This window comes from Glycine soja, chromosome 3 (genome assembly GCF_004193775.1).
Source record: "Glycine soja cultivar W05 chromosome 3, ASM419377v2, whole genome shotgun sequence".
NCBI lineage: Eukaryota > Viridiplantae > Streptophyta > Magnoliopsida > Fabales > Fabaceae > Glycine > Glycine soja.
The window spans coordinates 44,003,479-44,030,336 of NC_041004.1; the positions used below are offsets into that span (position 1 = coordinate 44,003,479).

The 26,858-nt window shown below is 34.3% G+C and overlaps 4 protein-coding genes across 4 annotated transcripts; all 4 read right to left on the reverse strand.

The window, feature by feature from the left end:
* Positions 1-5,517: 5,517 nt before the first annotated feature.
* Positions 5,518-7,052, reverse strand: LOC114407406 (probable galacturonosyltransferase-like 7). Its single transcript, XM_028370488.1, has one exon. The coding sequence runs from the start codon at positions 6,779-6,781 to the stop codon at positions 5,741-5,743; it is 1,041 nt and encodes a 346-aa protein (XP_028226289.1). The 5' UTR covers positions 6,782-7,052; the 3' UTR covers positions 5,518-5,740.
* Positions 7,053-12,873: 5,821 nt separating this feature from the next.
* LOC114405315 lies at positions 12,874-13,317 on the reverse strand. The gene has a single exon (XM_028367905.1). The coding sequence runs from the start codon at positions 13,315-13,317 to the stop codon at positions 12,874-12,876; it is 444 nt and encodes a 147-aa protein (XP_028223706.1).
* Positions 13,318-19,708: 6,391 nt separating this feature from the next.
* On the reverse strand, positions 19,709-20,182 carry LOC114405316 (uncharacterized proline-rich protein-like). The gene has a single exon (XM_028367906.1). It carries the CDS (start codon positions 20,180-20,182, stop codon positions 19,709-19,711), a length of 474 nt encoding a protein of 157 aa, XP_028223707.1.
* Positions 20,183-22,390: 2,208 nt separating this feature from the next.
* On the reverse strand, positions 22,391-22,708 carry LOC114405318. Its single transcript, XM_028367907.1, has one exon. The coding sequence runs from the start codon at positions 22,706-22,708 to the stop codon at positions 22,391-22,393; it is 318 nt and encodes a 105-aa protein (XP_028223708.1).
* Positions 22,709-26,858: the final 4,150 nt, after the last annotated feature.

Consider the following 26,858-nt stretch of genomic DNA (forward strand, 5'->3'; position numbering starts at 1 on the left):
GGCAATCTTGGCGTACTGAAGAGGTTATGTCAGCATCGGATGAGGACGAAGCACCAGGAATTTTTTCACTCGAAGTGTTGGCTTGACTTGTGTTCAGTAGGAGTCGAAGGGCTGCAGCAGGGTCTTCGTCTTGCATTTGAATGAATGTATCTTCTGCAATCCCTATGCTAGCGGAAAGTTTAGATGTCGAAGACGCCGGGAAAATGTCTGAACCTCCAGCTTCAGCCTCTTGTATGGCCTCTTCATCGGAAAAGTGTTCTTCAGATGAACTTTTCTGACTCGATCCATGAGGACTGCTGGGTCCAATGCCTTGACCTTCACCCTGTTCCTCAACATTCACTGCATCCGTCTCAGGAGCGGGAGATGTTCGAGCATGTAAGGGTATTTCTTCTACAGAAACACTGTGTTGTACCTGATTCGAATTATCATGGAAAAAGGTTAACAAATAGTTTCGTATAAGCTATGATTTAAAACACATTAAGAGGATGATACCTCGACGGCAGGTTGTTTTTGTGGTAAGTTCGGTGGCTCGATAGGGTTGTCCATTTCAGCAATAGAGGGAGTAGCCTCTACTTCAGTACCGTCAACATCAGTCGAAGGTGGTTGGATATCAACGGGTTGATTGTCACCTTGTTCTTTTGAAGACTTGGTCTTTTTCTTTTTCTTCCTGGCTGGCTCGCCACCCTCGACAGTCACAGAAGGTTCAGGCTCGACCTGCTTCACTTTCTTTTTCTTCTTAGGCATTTGAGCCTGGGAATTGCCTGCCTCTGTTTGGTCAGCAGATTTGGTCGAAGTCTCAGGTGATTTTCTTTTTCTTATAAGAGGTCTTTCCTCTTCTTCCTGTGTTATGAGGGTAAAGAAATGTCAGAATATAGACTGGAAAGAGAGTTATAATATTGACATTAGAAATAAAACTTGTATCTTTTTCTTCGTCGAATTCGATGACCACACGCTTCGAGCGTTTTGAGGTCGTGGTAGTCTCAGTGCTATCATCTTTCTTTTTACTCTGAAAAAATAAAGAAATGAGGCAAAGACGTTGAGAGTAAAAGATAAGTTCAGAAGAGTTACCTTCTCTTCTTGTTTCCATTCTTGGATCTTCACCCCAGTGGGTTTCTTGGGTCTCACATCAGCTCGAGACAGTTCGGTGCTTTTCTTTGTTATGATTGTTTTGCCTAAAAATAAGAATATTAGAAAAGGCAAAAATACATATCAATTTAGAAAATCAAAAAGTAAGTTAGTACCTCGAGCTTGAAGGTTTGAGCGGATATTCTCGACCGTTGGTTGTGTAAAACCACTCTCAAGTCTGGAGATCATGATAGTAGTGTCTCCAACTGAACGGCTCGAATAATATTTCTCCCACCAGGTAACAAATCCCATGGTGCAGAAGTGGGAATGGTTGAACTCAAAAGGATGCAGATTATAGTTTTCATCTAGAGAAATCTTCAAAAACTTCTTGAAAGTCTTTTCTGAAAGATTGGCCCCTCTTATAACATCTCGAGGATCTTCGAACAAGCTTTTAGGACGGATTTGCGAGAGGCCAAATTGTCTTGAAACCAAATTAGGCTGGTATCCAACCAAGCCTAAATAGTTCGATTGAACACCTGTACGACAAGATAGGATCTGTGGATTCAAGTAAAATGACCATATTTCGTTCACTTCTTCTTCATTGTCCGGATCGACAGCAGGAAAATCGTCAGTGAACCAGGCCGGGCCAACCTCTCGACTAATGAATGGAGCATGTTGGGGAAGAAACTTGTCAAAGCTCAGAAAAATCCTCATGTACTTTAGGAACAGCTTTTGCGGGTTTTGATCGAAGGTCTTGGGTGTTAATCGAAGTGCTCTCTGGCCTTCGATCGAGCGATTCGCAACTTCTTCAGCATAATCTTGTGGGATTATTAATCCCATTTCTTGTTCGAAAGTGGCATTAAGCCACAATTGGAGAAGCCACATAGGCCCAGACACTAAGAAGGAAGACCCATCCTTCGATTTCTTCAGATCATCACATGCCTCACCAAGCGATTCGTATAGCACTGCTAACAAGAGGCGTCCAAATCCAAAGTTCTGACCTTCATGAATTTGTATTGCCATTGGAATAAATCTTTTGGCTACTTGCAAGGATTTTGTGCAAAAGACATAGTGAGATAGCCATAGGGTCAAGAAGGCTACATGCTCTTCATCAGAGACTTCCTCTTCGACCGATCCTTTGTGTTCAGCTATATATTTGGAAAAGGTGTTCTCCTTATATACTAGCTTGATATTATCACTAGATTTAGTGGGATCATAAGTTTCTCCGCTAGGCCTAAGGCCTGTAAGGGCGGCTACGTCTAAGAGAGTGGGGGTCATCATACCACATTTAAATTGAAAGGTGTTGGTAGAAGACTCGAAAAAGTGCATAGCTGCTATCAGCATTTCTGGTCGATATTCAGGACCAGATCGAGAGAATTGTATCAAATTGAAGATGCCATATGTCTTCCAAAAATCCTCATATGCTTGTTCGACTCTATCAAGCCAAGGTAGGTAATCCCTATGGGCTATTGACGGGGCGGATCGAAAGAGTTTGTTGGGTTTGCTTAAACAATTAAAGTTGTAAGGCTCACTATCAAAAATCCTGGGTTCGCAAGTTGGGTAGCAGGGAAATACCTTGTTCATTGAACTCGAAAGTGACTCTTGGTCTGGCAGAGGTCCACCGAAAGCATAAACTGTCCTTTCTACTGCGAAGGGGATCATCACCTCCGATTCCCAGGTTTCTGTGTGTTCGGCGTCACCATGTGGTTCTGGAACCACCTTTTCTCCATCAGGCCTGACTGTAAAACGGTGCCATTTCCCAGCAAACGGAACTGATTCTTGCGACATTGTAAGAAATCTGAAAAGGGGCGATGTTCTCGTGAAGGGTTTGATAACTGAGGGAATCAGTGAGTAAAAGTGTGGACTCGCGGAGAACAATGGCAGAGCTCAGAGATTCGGTGAGTTTGATGATGAAAGGAGTAGCAAGTTGTTATCTGAAAATAAGGAAGCGTCGCCGGAGATAATGGATATGAAGCAAAGAAGAAGAAAGGTTTCGGGGTTTCGGAAGCAAAGAAGCTGAAGGGGTTTCTCTGAGGTTTTTGGCGCTATTTATGGAGGTTTCACTTTAAAAAAGGGAAAATAATATAATAAGAATCAAGGGTCAGAAATCAATCACATCAGATTTCCCTTTTGACTCCCCGGCGTGACACGTGTCCCACTCTGCCTAGAAAGGTGGGATTAATGATGGGTAGTGGAAGATCGAGGCGACGGTTACATTAAACGTGCCATCGTGTCGCCATTTCAGGAAAGCTGGTAGAAGAAGAGAAAAAATGTCAACTTCTCATCTTCCTTCGATCTCGAATCGAAGCGGACATTTTTTGGGGGCAATTTGTTAGCCCATATTTTCGACGAGCTAAAATATGCTCTAAGTATGCATTAGATGTCGTCTCGAGTTTCGAAGCGTATTACAGAGCAAGAGTCTGGTCAGGACCTGCTCGAATCGAAAAGAGAGGAGAGTCTTTAAGAAGGAATTCCCTGGTTCAAAGAAGTATTTACGAAGTACAAAGCTAAGACAAGAAAGAGGACTTCGAGCCATTGGGCAATTCGAACTGGTGTATGGACGAGTCGAAGTCGAGGCAGCAAGAGTTCTGGACTTAGCGTAATTTCTGAACAAATCTTCACCAAATCAGTTCGATTTCGAGTAATGTGGATAACCGTTCTAGGGAGCAGTTATGTGTGCATGCAAGGTGTACGTAGCAGGACACTTGGCATTAGGATAGCGTTCGACCGTTAGGGCAGTTTATTTTCGAAAATCTATATATAGCAGTTTTTAGTTAGATTTCGTGGTCACAAATCGTTTATACAAATCCTTATACACTCAAAGTACCCAGCGCAGAGAGAAACGAGTACACAAGGAGAATGTATGTTTGTGAACCATTTTAAGTTTCTGTAAACTTTACATTTCAAATGCAGTGCAATTTACGTTTCATTTTATAATTCCTGCCTTTTAAATGGTTCATTCGATTGAATGAACTCGCTGAGCCTTTAAATTCTGCAATTTTCCTTTCCCTTGTTAATTTACTTCCAGTTTTTCGATTCTTGCAAAGAAATTTTACTTTCTGCAAACCTCAAAATCACCAAGTGTTCGTTGCAACGATGAACATCAAAAACTTGACATTTTATGCAAATACACACAAATGGCATGCTCCTGAGATTCACTAGTTGGTCTCGCAAGCAATTAACTTAGACTAGCGGTTGTTTACCAAATTCCAGTGTAAACAGGTAGATGATCAAGGGAATAAATTATTACAACCAAACTGACCACGGGTCAGTGCGGTTAACTGCCCAGTGTTCGGCCTCTCTAATGTCCCCCTCTTATGTTTATCTTCACACTCTATACCGTCCAAAACACCTAGATATCAAACCAAAAATTTCTATTTGTTTTAACCTTTTAATTCTTATCAAAGATGTCAACGTAAAAAAAGAAAAAGAAAAACTGATCTTTCATTGTTTGCCTATGGCTTCAGCTCCATCCATAGACATATCCTATACCTTTTATTAGTATATTACATTATCCTAAACTCAACCCAACACGGAGACTTTATAGTTTATTCCCCACTTTAATTTACTACCCAATTATTATGTAGCAACAGCTAGCAAGGCTAAAAGCCAACGACAGCTCACATGCATAAATTTAGAACAGTAATAACAGTATTTTAGACTATATAATTTGTGACAAAACTATGTCTCGATCAAAAATCCTTTTAGCAGTTTACAGCCAGAAAATTTTCGTAGTAAAGAATTACTAAATGTTAAAATTCTTAAAACTTTTTATCTGGTCAAAGAGGGAACAAAAAGGCACTCAACTATTACCAATTACAAGTACTGTGAGCGATGACTCTTGCTTTGCAGTTTTCACACAAAAAAATTGTTTAAGAAATCTAGAATTGGACCCCAAAACATCTCAGGTTTTTTTTTAAAAAAACAACAAAACATCTCAGTTGAGGAAACGTTTAAAAGCATGAACGACATCTGGGCCCCTCATCCAATAGTAGCAGAAGTAACAATCGAGCTTGATTTGCTACACACTCCTAGCTATCAGAATCTTTTATATATTTTTTTTATTTGAAAAATTGAACTATCGAACAATGTCAGAACCCCCCACCCCCGAGTTGGGAAGAAAATGCGGCAAGCACATATCCAAATGATGGAAGAGAAAACAGAACACAGATAATTGGCAGCGATGCAAAGGACAATGAAAAAGGAAGGCATAGTTTGAAAATGTCCCTCAGATTCCCCGCGAACACAATCCAGAGGCTCGTTGTCGTTGGATTGTTCTCATGCCTCATTTAGCAGCACTGCCGGCTATACTGGATGCTTCAAAACTTTCCTTTTGCCAACACATAAAATAAAAAGACTCTATCGTTAGATTCGCGAATGCAGTAAATGTGATTCAGACCCACAAGTTTTTTTTCCCAGAATCAAAATCAACTAACTACTCACTCGAACATCAGCCAGAACAGTACTAACAATAACTTTTACAAACTAGACACCTGAATCTAATTACGACGGCTTCAACATATATAACCAGCTAGTGTTCTCTAAATATTTATTTTTTCTTCTAACAATTAGTATTTATTATAATAAACAAACTTAACTTAATAAAATTCAACAATTTATTTTCAAATCAGGAATGACTAATGAATGTATGTATGTAGCATGCAGCAAGAATTAGTTAAGACGATGGGTGTGTATACAAGTCAAAAGGAGCCCATAGAGAATCCAGAGGGCAAGGCCGTTTGGAGCTTAAACGGAGCCATGGCTTACCGCTACCGGACCAATGCAACAAACTAACCGGACCAGGGTGCAAGTCACGGCAACTACCCTTCACGTTATCCCCGCCCAACCCGTGCTGGTTCCACCGGTGCTCAATGGGTGCCACGTGTCCCGCGAACACCAGCAAAAACGGCGGCAGAGAACCAAGCTCATAGATCCTATCACTCTTCTGAATCTCCATCCAACGCTCAATTCTCTTCGTGTATCCTTCCTTCCTCCACTTCACCAGATCCATCACCATCACCCCCGTGTTGAAGTAGCACGCCCTCCGCTGCGCGAACGTCCCCGACAACCTCGACTCAGACCAGAACCCCGCCGTGAAATACTTGGTGAAGTTCGCGTGGCAGTACTCCGGCGCGCCGATGGCACGCGAGTCCAGACTCGCGCTCCACAGTTTCGCCACGTCATCCACTACCACCAGATCGGAGTCCAAGTAAATCACCCTCTCCACGCAACTCTCCAGAAGGTCAACGAGGTAATTTCTCGCGTAATTGAGAGGCTGCTCCAGCGCCTGCCGCACGGAGGAAGAGATCAAGTGAGCGACGACGTTCGGATCGAAGAAATAGATGTTGAATTTCAGGTTTGGGAACGTGGACTCAACTAGGGTTTGGAGGTTGGTGTCGGAGACGAGGAAATGGAAGAAGATGTTCTCCGGACAGAGGGAGTTGTGGAGGATGGAGTGCACGGCGGCGATTGAGCCGCGGAGGTAGTCGACGTCGAGGGTTATGGCCACGTGGACCAAGGAAGGGTCGCAGACGGTGGTGGTTTGGCCGGAAACAGAAGCGCATTCGGCGGCATTGCGGAAAGGAGGGGCTTTCCGGAAGGAAAATCGGTGGGAGGATCGAATGGCTTCGGATTGGAAGGAGGGGGAGAGAATAACAAGAACAGTCACGAACATTGCGGCGGAGAAAAACCCCGAGAATCTCGTTATCCGCAACATTTTCTTATTGTTTATTGCCCCCTCCTCCGTTATAGTTTCCTTCCCTTACGAATTGGGGGAGAGGAATCCATGGGGTTGGGTGCTAACGTGCGCACACTGGCGCTTTCTAATCTTCCATTGTTGAAAGCATATACTACTAATCTGTGACAAATGTTGGAACGGAAATGGGGCGATAAGGCAGGGAGTGGTGCAGAAAGGCTGCCTTTTCTTTCCAGCTTGCCGATTGCGGTTTCCACTTTACACCACTCAAATGCGCCTTTCATTACTGTAATTGGTAAGTAACCCAATTAAATTTAAATCCGGATATTAACATTTTTATTTTTTGTAAAAGCTACTACTTACAAATAACAGCTGTCCTTGTCTTTTCTGGAATTGACTATATTTTCCCCTGCAAGTGCACATACCATTTTCAAACCCCGTGTCTTTTCCTCGCTCGAGTGGATTATACGAAAATCCACATTTTAAAAAAAATTAAATTCTTATATTTTTAATAAAGATTTCAATATAAATTTAATGTTAAAACGAATCTAAACATACATTTTAGCTATTACATTGTGTTAAAAGGGTAATTTAATACCTCTAATCTGTGATCAAGAGGTTTACTAATTAACTTTTTAAATAAGCATAATTATTGTTGTCTATAAATAAGTTCAATACATGTTATAATTGATATAACTTCTCAATAATACAATTTTATATATTCTTGTTTTTTTAGCTCTATCTTTCCTCTGGATCTAACATTTGGTATCAAGAGCAAGAAATCCTATGGAGACTTTGCTGCAAGAATGACTCTTAACACTCAAAGCTTTGCCACCGTCCTCCCCATCCTCGATGGCAAGAATTGGGAAAATCTAGATGAAGGCGATCCTCCGCTATCAAGATGTCATGGACATCATGAAAGAAGGCTACCCAAGCCTTCCTGAAGAGGCCACGAAGGCATAGAAAGCTATCCACAAGGAGAACAAGAAGAGAGACTGCAAGGCAATGTGTCTTCTTCACCAGTGGATATTCCCCAATTTGAGAAGACGGCATGAGTTCCAACTTCCAAAGAAGCATGGGACATTTTGGAAAAGGGAAATGCCGATGCAAATCAATTGAAGAAAGTAAGGTTGCAAACCATGAGGCATCAGTACAAGCTAATGCAAATGGAGGATACAGAAAAGATTGCAGATTTCTTCAAGCAGATTATCAAGTTGATGAATTTGATGAAATTGTGTGGCGAAACGATCACAGAATCCACGATTGTTGAAAAAATATCGCGAACTCTAACCCTAAGATTCGATCATATCGTTGTAGCGATTGAGGAATCCGAAAATATAGAGTCTCTGAAAATTGAAGAACTTCAAGGATCCCTTGAAGCCCATGAGCAACGACTCAATGAAAGAACCACTAAGAGGCACACAGATCAGGCATTGCAAGCACAAACTCACAGAAGAGGAGGAAGCAGTGGTAGAAGCTACAACAAAACACGAGGTAGGGGTAGAGATCCAAGATCAAATGCTGGAAAGGCTCCTCAACAGCAAGAACCTGAAAAACATGACTCAAAACAATCTGAATCGTCCAATGGTAGAGGAAGGTACAGGCAGTATAGAGGAGGAAAAAAAAGATTTGATAGAAAGAGGCTTAAATGCTTCAATTGTGGCAAAATTGGGCATTTCTCTGCAAAATGACAAGCACTAACTCAAAATCAGTCCAAGGGGAGACAAGATCCAGAAGCAAACTTGGCAAAAGGTGAAGATGTTGATGTAGAAGACAACACCTTGTTATTGATGATGACGACAAATACTGAGGCTGGAAACGATGATTCTTGGTATCTTGACTCAGGATGCTCCAATCATATGACTGGACATAAAGAGTGGTTGGTGAATTTTGATATGAAGAAGAGAAGCAAGGTCAAATTCACAGACAATAGAGTCATTGAAGCAAAAGGAACTGATGATGTGCTTATCCAATGGAAAGATGGAGGCTAGGCCTTGATAACAGAGGTTTTGTATGTTCCCACAATGAAGAACAATCTGTTAAGCATTGGTCAGTTACTGCAGAAAGGATTCAGCATAAACCTCCATGATGGCACAATGGAGATCTTTGACAGAATCTAGAAGAAAATATTGAAGGCCAAAATCTTAGAGAATAGGACCTTCCAAGTGAAGCTAGGAGCATTTGATTCTCAGTGCCTAAATGCAGAAACCAAATCAGATGAGTCTTGGCTTTGGAACACGAGGTATGGAAATCTCAATTTCAAAGATTTAAACCTTCTACATGCAAAAGATATGGTGACTGGTTTGCCACAATTTAGAATCCCCAAATTTGTTTGTGACCATTGCATGATTAGCAAACAAACAAGAGCATCCTTTAGCAATTACACACCCATTAGAGCCAATGATTTACTACATGTAGTGTACTCCGATGTTTGTGGACCATTTGAGGTTCCCTCTCTAGGTGGGATTAGGTTTTGTGTCTTTTGTGGATGAATTTAGCAGGAAAATATGGACATACTTACTCAAGGTTAAGAGTGAAGTATTTAAGAACCTGAAGAAATTGACAACCATGATTGAAAAAAAAATCAGGGAAGAAGTTAAAGATCCTTAGAACAAATGGAGGAAGAGAGTTCAACTCTAGAGAAATTGAAGCCTTTTGCACAGACAAAGGCATCCTATAAGAAGAAACAAAACCATCATGAACATGGTGAGGAGCATTTTGAGAGGAAAGAACCTACCTAAAGCCCTATGGGGAGAAGCAGTTATCACAACAACATATGTACTGAATAGGTGCCCCATACAACAACTTAAAAATCAAGTACCAGAAGCTGTATGGTTAGGGAAAACACCATCTGTGAAGCATATGAGAGTTTTTGGCTCAACATGTTACAGACATATTCCTGATCAAACAAGGAAGAAATTAGATGACAAGAGTGAACACATGATCTTTGTTGGCTACAATTCCACAGGGTCATATAAACTCTTAAATCCAAGAATGAATCAAATAGTTTTCAGTAGGGATGTGCAATTTAATGAGCTGAACACATGGAGGGTGTTTTTTAGCGGTGTTCAGTATTGTATAAGTTTAGAGCTTTTAAATTATAGGAGGGTGTTAAAAGGGTAATTCAATACTACCTCTAGTCTATAACCAAGAGGTTTACTGGTTAACTTTTTAAATAGGCATAATTACTATTGCCTATAAATAGGCTCAATTGTAATTGATATAACTTCTCAATAATACAATTTCATATATCTCTATTTTTTAGTTATATTTTTCCTCTGGTTCTAACACATTTAATAATTAGCTTGTTTATATAAATAGTTATACTTAACTTTCAAAAAAGTAAGACCTATGATTTTTAAAGGATAATTTAATTGTGTTCAAATGTCAAATAAATTATTAAAAAATTCCAAATTTATTTGTATCTCATGTCTATTTTTCTTTATTTTAATTCAACTATTTCTCTCATTTTTTTCTCTTTCACACAACGAAACTATCCCTAAAATCATTAAGCCATGTTTGTTAAAACGTTGATGTATGTTAAATAGACAAATAACATTTTGTTGCTCTCGCATTCACTGCCTAGGAAAATGAGAAATTACTTTGAAAAACACGCATCAGAATTTCTAACGGGATTTCAAATACACCTAGTTACAGAGTAATCCTTAAAATAATTTTTTTTCTTCTTAATATTCTAAATTTTATTACAACTCGAAGAATCAAATCCATCAACCTTACTAAGTTACTATGCTGCTAAATCTACAGGGCTACCAAGCATCCTAAACTCTACCGTCTTTCTTATTCTAAGTTTGTGGCAAAGAGTGTTTAGAGTATCTTTAATGGGTCTTAAGCTGAATTCTTGAGTTTAATGATTTCTGTCGATCAAATATAGTTATATTTAAGAGTTTTTTTTTTTGCTGGAAGTTGTATTTCAAGAAAAAATTTTCCTAATAACTTTTCTTTTTTCAAAAAGTAATTCTTTTTATGTAAGTAAAATTCAAAAATAAAAAATTGGATTCTATCAATAGAAAAAAATGACATTTTTTTACATCCTACGTGACATTATGTAATTTGTAAAAAAAAAAGTGATCTAAAAACTCAAAATAATTTTTTTCATTTAGAGATGCTTTTAGTCAATACGTGGATTATCGGTTTGAGGGCTTTGCAAGGATGTAGAAAAGAGATACCCACATTTCGAGAACAAGAGGTAAAAGCTAAGAATCAAATTGTGAGTTTGGAAGTTAAAGTCTCTTTTAGCCAGGTCTTTTATCTTTACTTTTGTATCGTATAAGTAACAATCATGAATTGTGAGTCAATGTTTCATTCTCCTTTCAGAAGCTAGATAAAATTTTACGGTAGATAGGTGAGTTGTACTCCAAACTAAATGCAAAATTTATTGTAATTTGTAGATTATAAATCAGATTAAAAAAAAAAAGGCATTTGACAATATACAAATGCACCCCTTTATCACATGTGGAGTTTTATATAATACTATCATGCATCTTCAATATCATCATGGCCCCTTTATTTAACTCTCACCCATACAAAGATATTGCCAACTCCTTGTTATTATAATATTAATTTATGGAACATGAATATCATCAACTCGTTATAATTGAGTAATTAATCATTTTGTCAATCAAACTATGGACAGATGATAAAAATACCCTTCATCTTTTAAAACTGTCAATTTCACCCAATTTTTCATTAAAATATGGATAAATTAATTTTTCTAAACTATTTGACAAATTTTTCATTAAATGAGTTGAATTGAAATGATGAATTGATTTCTGTTTGAAAATTAGCGTGTGGTCACACCTAGATGTTGAAGTCTCACATCAAATAAAGATAGTGTCGAGATAAATTATATAAATGGAGAACAATCCTCATCTTACAAGTCGGTTTGATAGGGTTGAGTTAAAACCCAGACTCTCGACATGGTATCATAGCTCATGTTTGTTACCCTCTAGGTAGAGGGGTGTGTTAAAAGTTTTTCATCCAACCCAACCATATTAAAACATGAAAAATACTTAATATTTAATGAGATTTAACCCATTAAAAAAAATAAACATGGTTTTTAAAATGACTATTACAACTTACAAGAATACAATCATTCTATACATGGCAATAACCAGATTTTTTATACACTATTAGTAATTCAATTAAATTCGTATTTAATCATTCTTAATCTTTAATTTTGTTTATTTATTTTCAACATCTAACCTTTGGGACAAAATATGTTTCATTTATATAATTTTTATATTTTTTCTAATTTATTTATTTTATATTTTTATATATTTAGCTCAATATCATAACTTGACCAGTTGTTACGAAGTCTAAATATTCCTGACAAATGATATCATAATTTGAAGTAGGAGGCCCAACCCGATCCGGTCCAAATATTCCTGACAAATGATATATCTACTTTTTTTTTTCTAAGTACATTCTCCTTCTCTATTTTAATTGGATTATGACTTAAATGACCTTCTTTTTTTCTCACACTGACGCATACTATGTGAATTGGACTGGACTACACATGCTGAACAATGGTTGGAATTTGGAATGATTCAATCGTATTGTGAATTGTAATATGCATTCTGCTGCACATATTCGTACAATCATAACAACCAAGCTACACATATGGTAACGTCATGATGCAACGACGTCATTAATTACAATCCAGGTCTAACTGGGAAGGGAAGAATCCAGGTACGTAGTTGATGCAATGCAACTTTATTAAAAAAATTAAAAGCAAAAGCCCAAGTAAAATTAGAAAAAACAAAACGGAAAAGATGGAAAGATTGGAATATGAAGCGTGGGGGAGAAGGAGAGAAGTTAAGCCAAACTTAGCTTAACAGAATTTTCTATTTATTTTTACTTAATAATTTTTTATCTCAATTATAAAAATATAACTTCATTTTCCTTTTTTTCTTTATTATTTGTATTGTTTTAGAAATCATGGATATCTCTCAGAGAGAGGGGTTCTTTATTATTTGTATAAAAAAATAGTAAAAACAGTTTTTCTTTTACTATTTCTATACAAATGCTTAAATTATACTGTAATGAAAATAAAGTGACATTTTTATGATTAAAAATAAAAGATAAAAAAATTCTCAGAAGGTGGTAACCATTGTTGTTGTGGCATGTTTGGGTGTTGGATCTCTTGGCAGCAACTGTCCCTGTGCCATAATCAAGGACTTGTACATATGCATGATCATCCTCTGGTCGTACTCCTTTGGCGGTGGGGCCCTCTCGAAGCCACCCTTGGCGGTGGACGCGGCGTCTCCGCCGTAGCCGACGGCGAAGGCACCCATGGAGTTAGCAATACCCAGCATCATCCTCACGTAGGCGTCTCTGACCCACAGCACTAACTTCTTTGGGGAAGAGATTTTGTGAATTCTCATCTTAGGAGCCATCTTTATGCGCCATCTCCACCTTCTTTGGCACCCTCCAAGTTGAACCGTTTCCTTCTTTCGCCGATCCGACACGTGTAATCTTTGGTATCCCCTAATGCTTCTTCTCCAGTACTTCTTCAAACCCATTGAGATACCTTCCATTGCGCTCTCTCTTGCTCAAACACACACAAAAAAAGTATAGGGATCGGAAGAAGATGAGGTAGTAGGGTGGGTAAGAATGTGAGGAGGGGAGATAATGAAGTTTGGTACACGTTGATGCTCTTTATATATATTTGCTAGACACTATAATAGTGTAATTATCTTTAAAGAAAAATAAATAAAAGAGGAAAGGAAAATCATATATGTGAGAAATAGTACTACATTGTAATTGAAAAAAATAAATAGAAAAAGATAAAAAAATGTAGAATGGAATAATGAACAATGCCAACGTTCAAAATTTTATGTACCTAAATAGAAATTATTAGATTGTCTTTAACTACCACCTATTCATATTCTTAATTAACATTTTAAAAACATATGTTTAAGTTTTAATTTAAAAAAAAAAGAAGACAGTTTGCAAGTTTGAGTTAGACTCCTCTTCTTGGAGTGAAACAACAAATGTAGGTAGTGTTTGAAACTGAAAATGTCTTTTGAGTTCGAAATTTTCTGTGTCTTATACTGGAATATCATTTTCTTCTCTAAAATTTTGCTGAGAAAAAATAATTCATAGAAATATAAAGATAAATATATCACTACATATACGATCATTTTTCACTTTAAAACACGTATAGTACTATTTGAAAGAAAAAAAAAATCAAATTAATTAAATATTCGACTATATCCGTATTACTTGGCACATTAATTTTTCTCACGAACGTCACTTTCCAGTTTCCACTTTCCATAACAAATTAAACAGAGTAGGCTTAAGTCTCACCAGTATCCTGTTGGACTAATATATTTCTTTTTTCGGCACTAGGATCATAATTAAATCCATGATCCTGCTCACAACTATCCATGCATTCATGGTAGCATTAGTTTCGTGGGAAAAGCTATTTAGTCAAATGTTTACGTCACGTAACATTTAATAATAATAATAACAATAATAATATTATTATTATTATATTTCTCCACCTTTTATTTTTGTCAGTACTCCTCATTACCCAATATGAAATAGGCGAGTCGCATCTAAATAATGTAAGTGGGAAGGAATCAGCACGTAGGAAAAGAATAACAGTTCAAGACTAGTTATACTTGAAGTTAATGTATACTTGGTTCTGTAAGTAATATATGCATTAATAATGAAAAAAAATTGTACTGTCATTTTTTCATTATTGAGGAAATATTTTGTATTATCTAATAATAAATTATCATTTATAATAAATTTGTTACTTTAATGATAAATTATTTTAATAATAAGTTAAGGTCACATAAACATTTAAAATATTTATTAAATGTTTTAAATTATTTTAAAAATGATTAAATAATATTTTCATTGAGTTAATATTTTTATTTTATGTTAGGTAAAAAGAGAAATAGTGAGAGAAAAACAGAAAATAGACTCTGGAATGGAGAACAAGAGGTGGGGTAGCTTCTTAAAGTTGACTTTTGAAGTGCAATACAAGTTGTCTTGATGAATGAAGTCCGCGAGCAAGAGTTGTTGTCTCCTGCGTCTTTCTGCTAGTTGGTAGTTGAGAAGATGAGAATCGCCTCCCTTATCTTGTGTTACGGTGCATTCTTGGCCTTTATTATTATAAGCTTGCTTAGTCGATTTGCATTCGGATAAAAAAATTAAATATATGTTTAAAATATGTTTTAATAATTTTTTAAAAACCCATCCGTTTTGAATTGGAAAATTATTTTTTTGAATACATGTTTTTATTGACACAATTTTTACTTGAATAGACCTTAAGAAGAAAACCAAAAACCCAACTTTCAACGAATTAATGTCCTGCGCAGCATGTAGGTATAACCGTATAAATGCGGTCGGCATGTACGTGAAAGAGGTCAATTAATATTAGCGAAGTTGCGTTTCAAATGGGGTAACTATCTGCGAACCAGATTAGTAATTTCAAATAAATGACTCTCTCCCTAAATAGTAAATTCCTATATTTCTTAAGGAGCACATTTATTTTTGTTTCTCATTGAATTCAATAACTATACCGCTAACACATGAATACATTAAAGTGAGTTTATTTCAATTTAATAAGAGGTTTTAAGTTTTGAGTAATAAGAATACAATTGTATTAAATATTTATAAGTTAAAGTTTTATTATTTATTATTTATAATAATCATATTTGACTTGAAGAAAATTATATCTAGTAAAAAAATATGTGATGTAGAAAAAAATCCAAAATTAGTTATAGAAATCATACTAATTTTACGAATTAATATAAAATTGTTATATATGTGGGGAAATACAGTAATTTAGTACTCCTAAAATAGTAAGCAATAATTTCCAATTGTTATTATTTCCTATTTCTTACTTACCAACGGTAATTTTCCAATTACCGTGTCTTCGCTTGAGTTACTATATTTATTAGACATACTTCCAGCACTGGCGGTTATTAATTGAGTTGACATTGTCCGAGACTCTCGTGTATGCATAGTCATACAACTTAATAGCAACATACTACTCTGCAAAAAAGAAATAAAAAATAATAATCTTATATACTATGAGTTATTCATCAGGTTTATTCTTGCCGATGTGGATTTTGTTCAATAAAAATTAAACTATTAAAGTTTTAGTGTTACAGTTAGTCTAATATATAAGTTTCGCTAAACCGATACTCATTTCGGTTAGTTAGTTAGATGAAGCTACTCATTTCGGTTAGTTAGTTAGATGAAGCTAAAATCCTTTTGTATATATACTTATAGAATGATTTAATTTTCTTAGTCATTCAATTCCTTCAACTCAATAATAGAGGCATAGTTATACAACTTTTTCCCCATTTCGTTTTTTTTTTTTTTTTTTTACTTTAACGATGTTCGTTTTCTTCTTCACTTTCTTTGACTTTATATCTACCACAATTCACAAAACTTACCAAATCACTTTAATGTAAACTCACTTACCAAAAATATTGATAGGGCAACAATTATTTGAAGATGATTTGGTCAATTAGGACTAGAGACGAACTTTATGTGCTTGATGCTTGCTAGGCCCTTATATACTTCCAAATATATATTTTTTGTGAATGATGCAATTTTTTGGCCAGATTTTTGTTTTAGCATTATATTTGTGAGAAAACTTGCCAACTCATTTCAATGTAATAAACTTATCTTGTTGCTTCATGCTTGATTCAAGATATCAATACTTCGAAGATGATTGAGTTAGTCATAGGCGGGCTTTATGTACTCCATACTCCCTAAACCCTCAATATTCCTAAATTTTCCTCACGTTTCCTCTAAAACAAAACTAGCTATTGCGAATTTCTTCAACTAAACAGAAGAGGCGCCCCTACTAATTGTATAATTCTAAATTGACTTAGATTCTTGACTTATTCCTTGCTCATGGACACATGGGCTCCTTATGTGTTACATTTCTTCATGAGCATCTTTACCCATAAAAAAAACATTTGTTCATGAGCATAAATAATTTTTTTTATGATAGTTGACGAGTTTCAAATAACATCAAATATTCATTCTCCGTTTTCATTAATTGAAGAAACTCAAATTAACACTAAAATAAAATGCATACAAATAGATAATGATCCAAAGTTCTTTGTGACAAAACTCTACAAGATAGAGAGCATCATCCACCAAACATCACGTGAGGAAATCCCACAACAAATGGAAAAGTTGGAGAAAAAAAAGAAGTAAAAACCCATTTTCAATGAGACTAAGTCTTATTTTAAAATTTTGTTGTCTCTCATGTAATTTCCTTAGTCTCAATTGACACCAATGGTTTCCTACTACGAGACCTTCACATTCCATCTGTGGACTTAGACTTCCTCTCACTTCCCACGCCTAATGATGCCTCATAACTAGAATGAGCATTCTCAATCTCTTTTCTTGACCTAGGAAACGCACAGAGTCAAACGACCTGTCACATGCCTCTAAGATTACCATAACATTATCCACCTACTATCTCCTATCATCTATCATGTATTATATTGTTCATCCTTTTTGTTTCCTGTTCAAAACTCATACCTAAACACAAATATTTCACGTGACCTATGTTCAAGTTGTTTTGACATGATTACTAGGTGCAAGCAATGGAGGTTGAAATTAGCTACTAGAATAAAGCTAGAATTGGGAGTTCACCTATTAACACGAAGGCAAGGAAACATTAATATGCAAATTAGTATATAGGATAAAGTTTCGGTGTATTAATTTGCAATACTAATGTTATTGGGTACCTTCTCAGTACTAAAGGCCAAGATGAGTATTATGACAAAATTTGTAGAATATGCCTCCAGTCAAGCCTAGCTTTTACAAGTAAATAAAGCATTTCTCCATGAAAAAATTGCACAGGAAAGTGTAAATAAACTTTGTTAGCTGTAAAAGAAGATCTAACCTTTAGTTTTAATGATAACAAACAAAAAAAAGACTATTATATTTTGTAAAAGACCAATAATCTTCTTGTACTTCAAATATTTGATGTATTCATTTGATTTAGAAGCAACTTGGTGTGTCCCACTTCACTTCGTTTGTTAGCATACTCAAAGTTTCACCTGCAGCATCCTTCGTCTTATAAGAAGACCTTCAAGATTTCAAAGCATCTCGAAAATGTAAATGCAGCCTTGGAGTATCTCCAGCTTGAGCTTTTTCTATTAAGTAACCAAATCTTCAACCACTCTTTGTAGTTTCAATTTGTGAAATTAAGCCTAACATCTATGTGGGGTTGATGGCTTGATTTGAACTAGCTAGTGAGTAATTCCAAATCTCAATTACAAACAAGAAAATTGGTGGGTAATATCATTTTCAAAGTAGCAAACTAGTATCAAGAACAGGATGAAAATAGGCAAGTTTGTCACTGGGTTTCTCCAAGTACAGATGTCAAACCATTTACAAACAATTATAACTCCTGAAAGGAGTGATATTACGCAATGAAAATAATTGATTTTTTTCCCTTAGACTCAAGTCACTCAACATATGGTAATCCTCGTCAAGCATATGCTCAATTGCTTCATACATATATAAACGATGGCTCAACTGAGGATACGCTAGTTGCCATAATTAATATGCATGGCTTGGTGATGGAACCAATCTGTTAGGGAGTCCCAAAAATGTATTGAAACCCAAATGACTATTTTTTTAAAAAAAAGGAGAAACCCAAGAATGACTTAAAGTTATATAGTATATGCTTGGAATATTAGGGTATTATTTTATTTATATATATTTTAATGTTTTTTTTTTATAGTTAGGATGATGACACTTGTGGAGTTATCAATATCATCAATTAAGTTATTAAATTACACTTTACATAGGATTCATAGTTCATTAATGTGATGGAAGTTTATATATTTTTAGTATTATATAATATATTAAATAATATTGAGTGACGATTAAGTTATTCTATGAGCAATATCTGGTAGGATTATATATTTTATTCAGAAACTTTTTATACATGCTAAATTTCAACAATCTAATAATTAAATTAAATGTTTTAATTTCGTTCAAACAATTAAAAGTTTTAATTGAATGCATCAAATTTCTACAATTTTGTAAAATATATAAAATTATAAAACTTTTAAATTATTTCTTATCTCATCAAATAAAATAAATTTGACGTATAATATTTTTTAAAATATAAATAAATGTCAATTATAAGATTACTTAATTATAAATGTTTAATTTATCTAAAGTTTGGGATACATGATTATCGAAATAATATCAAAATCAGTTTGATTGTTAAAATTTAATATTTACAATGAGTTATTAAAGAGAATATTTATCAAGAGTTATTGTTGGAGTAACGTCATTCACAACCAATATAATAATACAAAAATTTAAGAGTATTAAGTTTAAAAAGTTATCAGTATAAAAAGATTTTATTACATTTTCTGTAAAATAAAAATATTTTATTAAATATTACTACTATATACAAGTCTTTATTTATTTAGAGAATTATTTATATTTAAAAAAATCAAATTAGATAAAACTGTTTCAAATAATTGCTCTAACAACAATTCCTACTTAATTTTAACCATGCAATTTTTATTTAATTTTTACTTCACGCCTTTTAAAATTATTTGGATAAATTAATGACTTCACCTTTTCAATTATAAGCATTGAACTTTTGATAAAGAAGAGTCACAAATATGTAGGCACAAAAATTCACTAATAAGCCACAATTATTTCAACATTGAAGACTAATCAATGACACAGCAAAAACAGGCGTTAACACTAAAATATGGATAGCAGAAAGGACACATTACATATTACCGTGCTTCTGCTCAAATGGCGTCGCTGCTTTCGCTCCTACCATATGATGAGTACATTTCTTTTTCGACTATTAGAATTCATTTTTGTAATGCAAATCTGAGACTCTACTAGAGTTAATCCAGTGAACACTAATAATAGGGACAAAGAATTACTCAAATTAAGAATTAACTAAATGAACAAGTAATAAGTAAGGCAAAGACATGCCACATAAATAATCAAGGAGAAGGACTTTGTGAAATAGATCGAGTAAGGCCTCATCATTCCACCGCTAGTGTTCATATTATATGGCACATAGTTTGGATACGGAGTTCCCGGTGGAAAGTACAATACCGGTGGGTACGGTGGCCGGGGCACTGGTCCTTGTCCTTGTGGCACTTCTTCACAATTATCTGGACATGGTGTCTTTGGTGGTGGAGGGCATTCAATATTAATGACCGATGGTGGCGGTGGAGGCGGTGACGGTAGAGGTGGAGGAGGAGGTGGCAGCAGGGGTTGGCATGGGTTCTCACACTCAGCGCACATTGTGCATGGAACTAAGTCTTTTTCAACTGAAGTGGCATGAGTGATATTATTGATAGCAAAAACAGTAGATGCAAGGAAGAAAATGAACAAGGAAGACAGCAAAGGCAATGAACTAGCCATAATTTTTAGTTGACAAGTTTTTGATGTTGCAAGGTGGAGCTAAAGAGCAAAATGTAAGATAAAAAGTGGCTTTCATTTGGTTAAATAAACACAAGAGGGAGAGAGATGTGCATGTGTATAATGTATTGGTGACCGCACTAGTTGTCGGTGTTGTATCTTCTACGCCATCGTCTCATCATCAAATTTTGCAACCAAAGCATATATAAAAACACAATTTCACAGATTTGGCTCGTGTATATCTTACAAACACCAGACAGTAGGATGCGTGGCAATCAGTAAAACTATATGATTCATCACTTATTTGGTCAAACATTAATTATCTACAAAATTCACTTTTTTTTGTAAATGTAACACAGTTTAAATTTTAAGTGGCTAAAATTGAAGCATAATCCTCTTTTATTCATATTTTGCTGTTACTTCATGACCTTTTTACGGTCATTAACATAAGTTAACGGGTACAAATGCGATACATCAGTTCACGCACAAATTTGAAGCGGCAGATTCTATCGCGACTCGTAGGATATATATATATATATATATATATATATCGCTTTCCTAGTCACGTGAATGACTGTAGAATCGAAATTAGAATGACATACGAGAGTTCTTGTTGTTTGTTTTTTGGGACAATGGAATACATGAGCGAATGCAAAGTTAGCTGTGTGTGGGAAACTCATAAATGTCATTGACTATATAGTTTGAGGTGGTGGTGGATCCTAGAAAATTAAATACATTGCTTAGCAAAGGCGAAGAGATTTTTTTTTTTTAAAGAAAAAACATTACATGTTTTCCTTCTTTTAACGTTTTTATGTAAAAATAAAAAAAATTAATAAATTTTCACCATTTTAATAAAATATTATGAAATTTCTTATTTACTCTTTTCAATTTCTACTATAAAATAAATGCATATTAATTAATAAAAATAATTATTTTTATTATTTTCTTCTAATTTGAGCTTGGAACTAAGTAAGAAATTGTGTATGTAGCTTTTCTCAAAATGAAAATAAAATTTAAATCATCAAGAGCGAAGGCTTTACTACTGGATCTATAAGCCCAGGGCCCAAAGTATGTGGACTTTGAATTCCCAGTTGTGGCATTAGAAATTAGAAGGGCTTTAAGATGTAGCTAGGTGCCGAACCAAGTTGAATAAAGAAAACAATCAAAATGGTAAACATGTAGACGGACTTTTACGATTTACTTTTCTCTTATATCTCTTCTTTTCCAAAACTCATCTGAGTATTGCTGTAAAATACTGAGGGGATACATTGTAAAAATAATATTATTCTAAAAAAAAAGCGTGCTTATTTGTTTTTTAGTATTCCCTTTATTATTCTTTAGTCCACAGTTTAAAATATTTCAATCATTATCAGAAACTCAATCTTAAAAACATCTATTTGTAATGAAAACCGTAATACAAAGTAACTTCTGAAATGAATTTTACAATTAAAATTATGAAAAATACAAAGTCCATTTATTTAAATCCTAAATTGAAAGGGAAATCCTGGTTATGTGAATGGAAGAGGAAAAAGTAAGAAGAATAAAAATAGAGAAAAAATAGAATATATTATTCGAATGAATAGAAATAGGAAAATAGTTCTACTCAAATTTTCTCCTCTTCAGGTTTCTTTAAAATTTGAAGAAAAAGTATTGACTTCTGATAATTTTCAGAAAAAAAACTCCCTTTTATTTTCTTATACTTAATTTCTTCCCCTAAATATTGAAGGTAAAACATGTGGAGAGAAACATAAATTTATGCTAATATTACTTGTTGTGGGAGCTAATTTTTTATCGGTGGATATAAAAAATAAATATCTAGAGCTCATACATCTATGAGCAACTAAGTAAGTGTAGTTAATCAGCAACATCCAAGTTCTAAAAAAAAAAAGTATGGGTTCAGTAAAAAAGTTGCATCAAGACATTGGTAAAAAATAATTAATGAGAAACGTTAAAAAAAAAAATACTCTTTTGACACATAATTTTTTATTAATTAAAATTTATTAAAAATAACAAAACGTTTTGGATTTTACATGATATTTAAATTAATTCTCTCCAGATTATCAGAATTTTCAGATCATGTCAGTGCAAATTGTGAGTTATTAAACATTTGTTTAGTTTCTGAAGATGTATACAGTAAATTTGTCTTGACGCGGTCATCATTGTTGATTAAAATGACAATGGTACATTGATTTGAATTTGATTGGATGATTCTCAAAATTCTTGACCAAGAAGAACTCTAAGAACCCTTGAATGAGGCGCATCAGGGTCACCCTTCATGGCTCTTTCCCGCCACATCTCAGCAGCCCTCATCAGCGTCTCCATCTGCTCCGGCAGCCACCCAACCACACCGACACCTCTTCCAGAATCCGCGGTCTTGTCGGAGGCTCGAGTAGTCCGACAAGGGCGACGCCTTGTGGTGCTTATTGTGTTCTCTTTATTCCCTTTGTTTGTGTCCTCTGGCCACGGAGTTCCATCAAGACCAGCACAACTCACCTCTTCAAATTCAATACCCTTATTCGACCCTTTCATATACTATAAATACTAATTCATTTATCTTATATTATGAATTATGATCGTAAAGGATGTCTTTGAATTTTCGGTAAAAGAATCCAATAGTATCTTTGAGAAGAAAATAAGTTTAACATCATATTTTATTTCTCTTTAAACATATATTTGAGACTAAAATTACCATCCAAACGTACACTAAGGTTATAATCATTTTTCTCTTTTAAGTTAAACTGTTAATATTTGATATCCTGACATAGGCGGGCTTCTCACTGTTGTTTGGACCATCAGAAAAAGAGAGAAAAAAAGTATTCGGCAAAAAGAGTAACCAGTTAACTACACATCTCTCTTGGGCTCCCTATGATTATGAACTAGGAATCTAATAAACTATAAACTATTGCACAACAATTGTCACTCAACAAATTGTCCACTAACTTAATTCCTTCCATAGAAACTTTCGAAAACATTTTTAGCTATTTTACACCATTAGAAAAAATCTTGAAGCAATATTACAATGTTCCAAGTTAACAGAGTTAGAAAATAACCGAGGAAAGAGACCAAAATGTGTTAAATTTGCTACTAAATCTTATCATTTTTACGCATAAAGTCAAAACATAACTGAAAATAAATATATGGAGCAATTTAATAATTAGCTTTTTTATATCATATTTAAAAAAAATCCAAACTTTCTCTTTCACTAATAGAAGTAGGCAAGTAGCTTAATTCACTAGTGTATTTGTTTTGTCATTGATTTCAAACAACCCTTGAGTTGAAAGTTATCTCTGACATACTTATTTTTTGTTCAATCAATGGTCTTGAAACGCACTTGTCAATAAATCAAACAGTTCATCTATGGAATTTGGCTTTTTTTACTGTCCATTCTCGTGCTATTCCTGTGTTGTTTCATGAAAATAATATTCTGTGACAATTATATTAATATTTAATGATAATATTTAATTTTAAAAATCATCAAAGTTGTATTATTTTAAAGGGGTAGCACAACACAAGGAGAAACAACAAAAAAAAGCTAGATTCTCACCGGTGGGGTTTGGTAGCACCGAAGGTCCGTATTGTCGGAGGTGGTGTGGATCCAACGAAGAATTGGCAGACTCAAGACCCGTCCAAATTTATGTATTTACCCATCCCCCGACAAACGGAACTAGGACGCAAACGTTCTACTTTTCTTTCTCTGCTCAAAACACTAATCTTTGATCTTAAAATTATTAATCTGAAAGTTGAAAACAAAGACAGACAAGGGGCCTATGTTTCTTAAGTCACACGGTACAAATCACATGAATTGCGGTTTGGGTTTGACTCCAAGTGGAACAACGACCATGAACATGAACCCACTTCCAACTGTAAAGTGTAATCCTCTTGCCAATCTAATCTTGTCTTAGACTTGTGAACCTTCGGCCCCTCCTCCCAACACACATACATCATATATGCAGGCACCTTCAGCATGCAGATCAAATAATTATTACTAGCTAGTAGTACTTGAGAGAATAATTATTATGTGTCAGATTTAATTATGAACTTACTGTAATTTTAACTTGGTCCATTTTTTGGTTTTTTACTCCAATTGAGTCATATATATGATCTACTTTATCGTCATATACTAATATTGTTTCGTCACCTGGAATTATTTAATTAATTAAATCCTAACCTTGGAATGTTTGAATCATCCAATCATTTCGGGGCAGAAACCAAATGTGGACATCACCGTATGGAGCAATGCAACTAGATGGAAGTATAAAATGCAACCAATAGCATGCACAGTTGACCCCAGAATTGAAATCTTATCTATTAATTAAAATGTGTTCGTGCTTCATCATTTGTGCCCATGACGAGTTTTTCTTCCCTTCCTGGAACTGAAAAGGGGGAATAGGGGTGACTTGGGCAGTGGGCCATCTGCAAGGATTTGTAATCTTGGAGATGCATGTGCTCCATTCAATGATTCCTTTTTGTGTCTGATCCCAGCATCATGCTGCGCAGTACTGTTTTGGACTCATCCAGGAATAAGTAACCCGCCCCAAAAAATGTTTGGACAAATTTTATTTATTTCTTCACACTTTTTTTTCTCATTTATGTGATTCGTTTTTATTTCAATCAACTTAAAATTCAGCTTCATTAGTGGCCAGTGGTCACATGTTTAAATATGCAAATAGTTCTACGTTCAAAACAGATTTAACTTGCAGTAGAACAAAAAATGAAGCGCAGTTTAAATATTGATTAAGGTATTTAGATATAAATTGTAGTATAACAAAAAATGAAGTGTACAGTTTAATAGACCACCCATATTGTATATGATGCATGTTCTTTAAAGGTTTATTGATTATTATTGTGTGCATGTAAAAAAAAAGTTAACAAAAATTATTAATATTGCCGACATAATTGAGAAGCACAATAAAATATTATCAGATACATCAATAGTGTTATCTTAAACATGTTCCACCTTGCACGAATTATAGACATCATTTAATTGAAAGTGGAGCTTATTACTACTATCTTTTCTCTTTCAACAAGTGCTTTATGTCTTGAATTCTAGAAAGCGGAATGAAATTGAAATTTTTAATACTTCTACCTCTCTCAAAGTTGATTTGGATAGTAATTATATAGTGTGTTTGGAATCGTGTGTAACATAAATTCAAGCATGCAAATAGTTATTTTTTAATCCATCCTGACATTCGTTTCTTCGGCAAAAATTTCACTGGAACAACAAAGGTTTACTGTGCATAACCTTGATTTTTTTTTTTTTATAGATTATAGAGTTAAATGGTTGAAGAAACACGGAGAGATTCGTTGACATCCATCATGAAATAACATGTTACTTCGTATTAATCATTACAAGGAACCAAAAAACCATAATACGCTGTAAGAGACGGTACAAAAGTGGAAAATCATGGTAATGAAAAGAAATATGCCTTTGTGGGGATGTCTGGGTTAAGCTTAAGATGGTGTTATATTTAGATAAGTTTTACATATATTACATGTTTATAATAATTTTTGTTACGATATTGAATTTTTTTAATACTATAATAATTATTTATACGTATATTTATATACCTTTTATTGACTCTGCAGATTTTATTTATTTATTGCTTTTTTTTTAATATCATTCAAACAATATTAGGTGGAGGATATGTGAATTATTATTAATTGGTAATTTTAAGAAAATATTGGCCACGTTGAAAATGATTGACTATGGATTATTAATTCTGAATAAAGTGTTAAAAGAGGGAGGAAAGAGATCTGTCAGTCTCAAATGCATGCATTATTGGGTTTGGGTTCAGTTTTTTAGCGAAGAAGACAACCCATGATTAACAACGAATTGATTTTGTGAAAATTGTCGAAAAGTAAAATGCACCAAGAGAAGGACTCAACTGGAGAAGAAAAGGAGTGGGCCATTTGGTGTACTTGGTGCCGCAAATATGTATTTCATTGCCTGTGCTAAGCATAGTGTGATATCACACACATCCAAGGAAAACTTTTTGTTAAGAGACGATAGAAGAGGTATATAGACATTTTCTTGGAGCAAGAACTATTTTTATTTTATTTTTAAAAAAATGTAAGGACAAAGGGGTGGGTGGGAGAGAGATAGGAATTAAATTAACTATTTTTGAATAAAGATTACTAAAAAATAGATATACAAGTTAGGTATCTTATTCGAGCTATTATTTATAGAATTATTTTGTTATAATACAAATTTGTAGTTATTCCGATATTATTATATCAAATTTTGAAAGTAGTAAATAAAAAAACTTATTAAAGATTCTTTGAAATCCATGTTAACATTTAATGTAGATTATTAAGTAAAACTTCAATTCCAACGAGAGAATAACACACACAAAAAAAACTATATCTAAGTTTTGTCTTTTACAGATTCTTGTTTGTTTGTAAAGTTTCATATCTTTATAAGATTCATTAATTAATATAAATAATAATTATAACTCCTAAAAAAATACATATAAGTTGTACAGATAAATTTTATTTTAGTTATCATGTCATAAATGTAAAATATTTATCACTTTTCTTATTGGCTAATTTCTTTTTCCTATTTTTTAACATACTTAAATCTGAAAATTTACTTAAAAAAATCAATTTTACTCGGATGAACATAATATTATTATTATTTTTACTTATATATAATAATAGTCATAAAATTATCTATCTATCT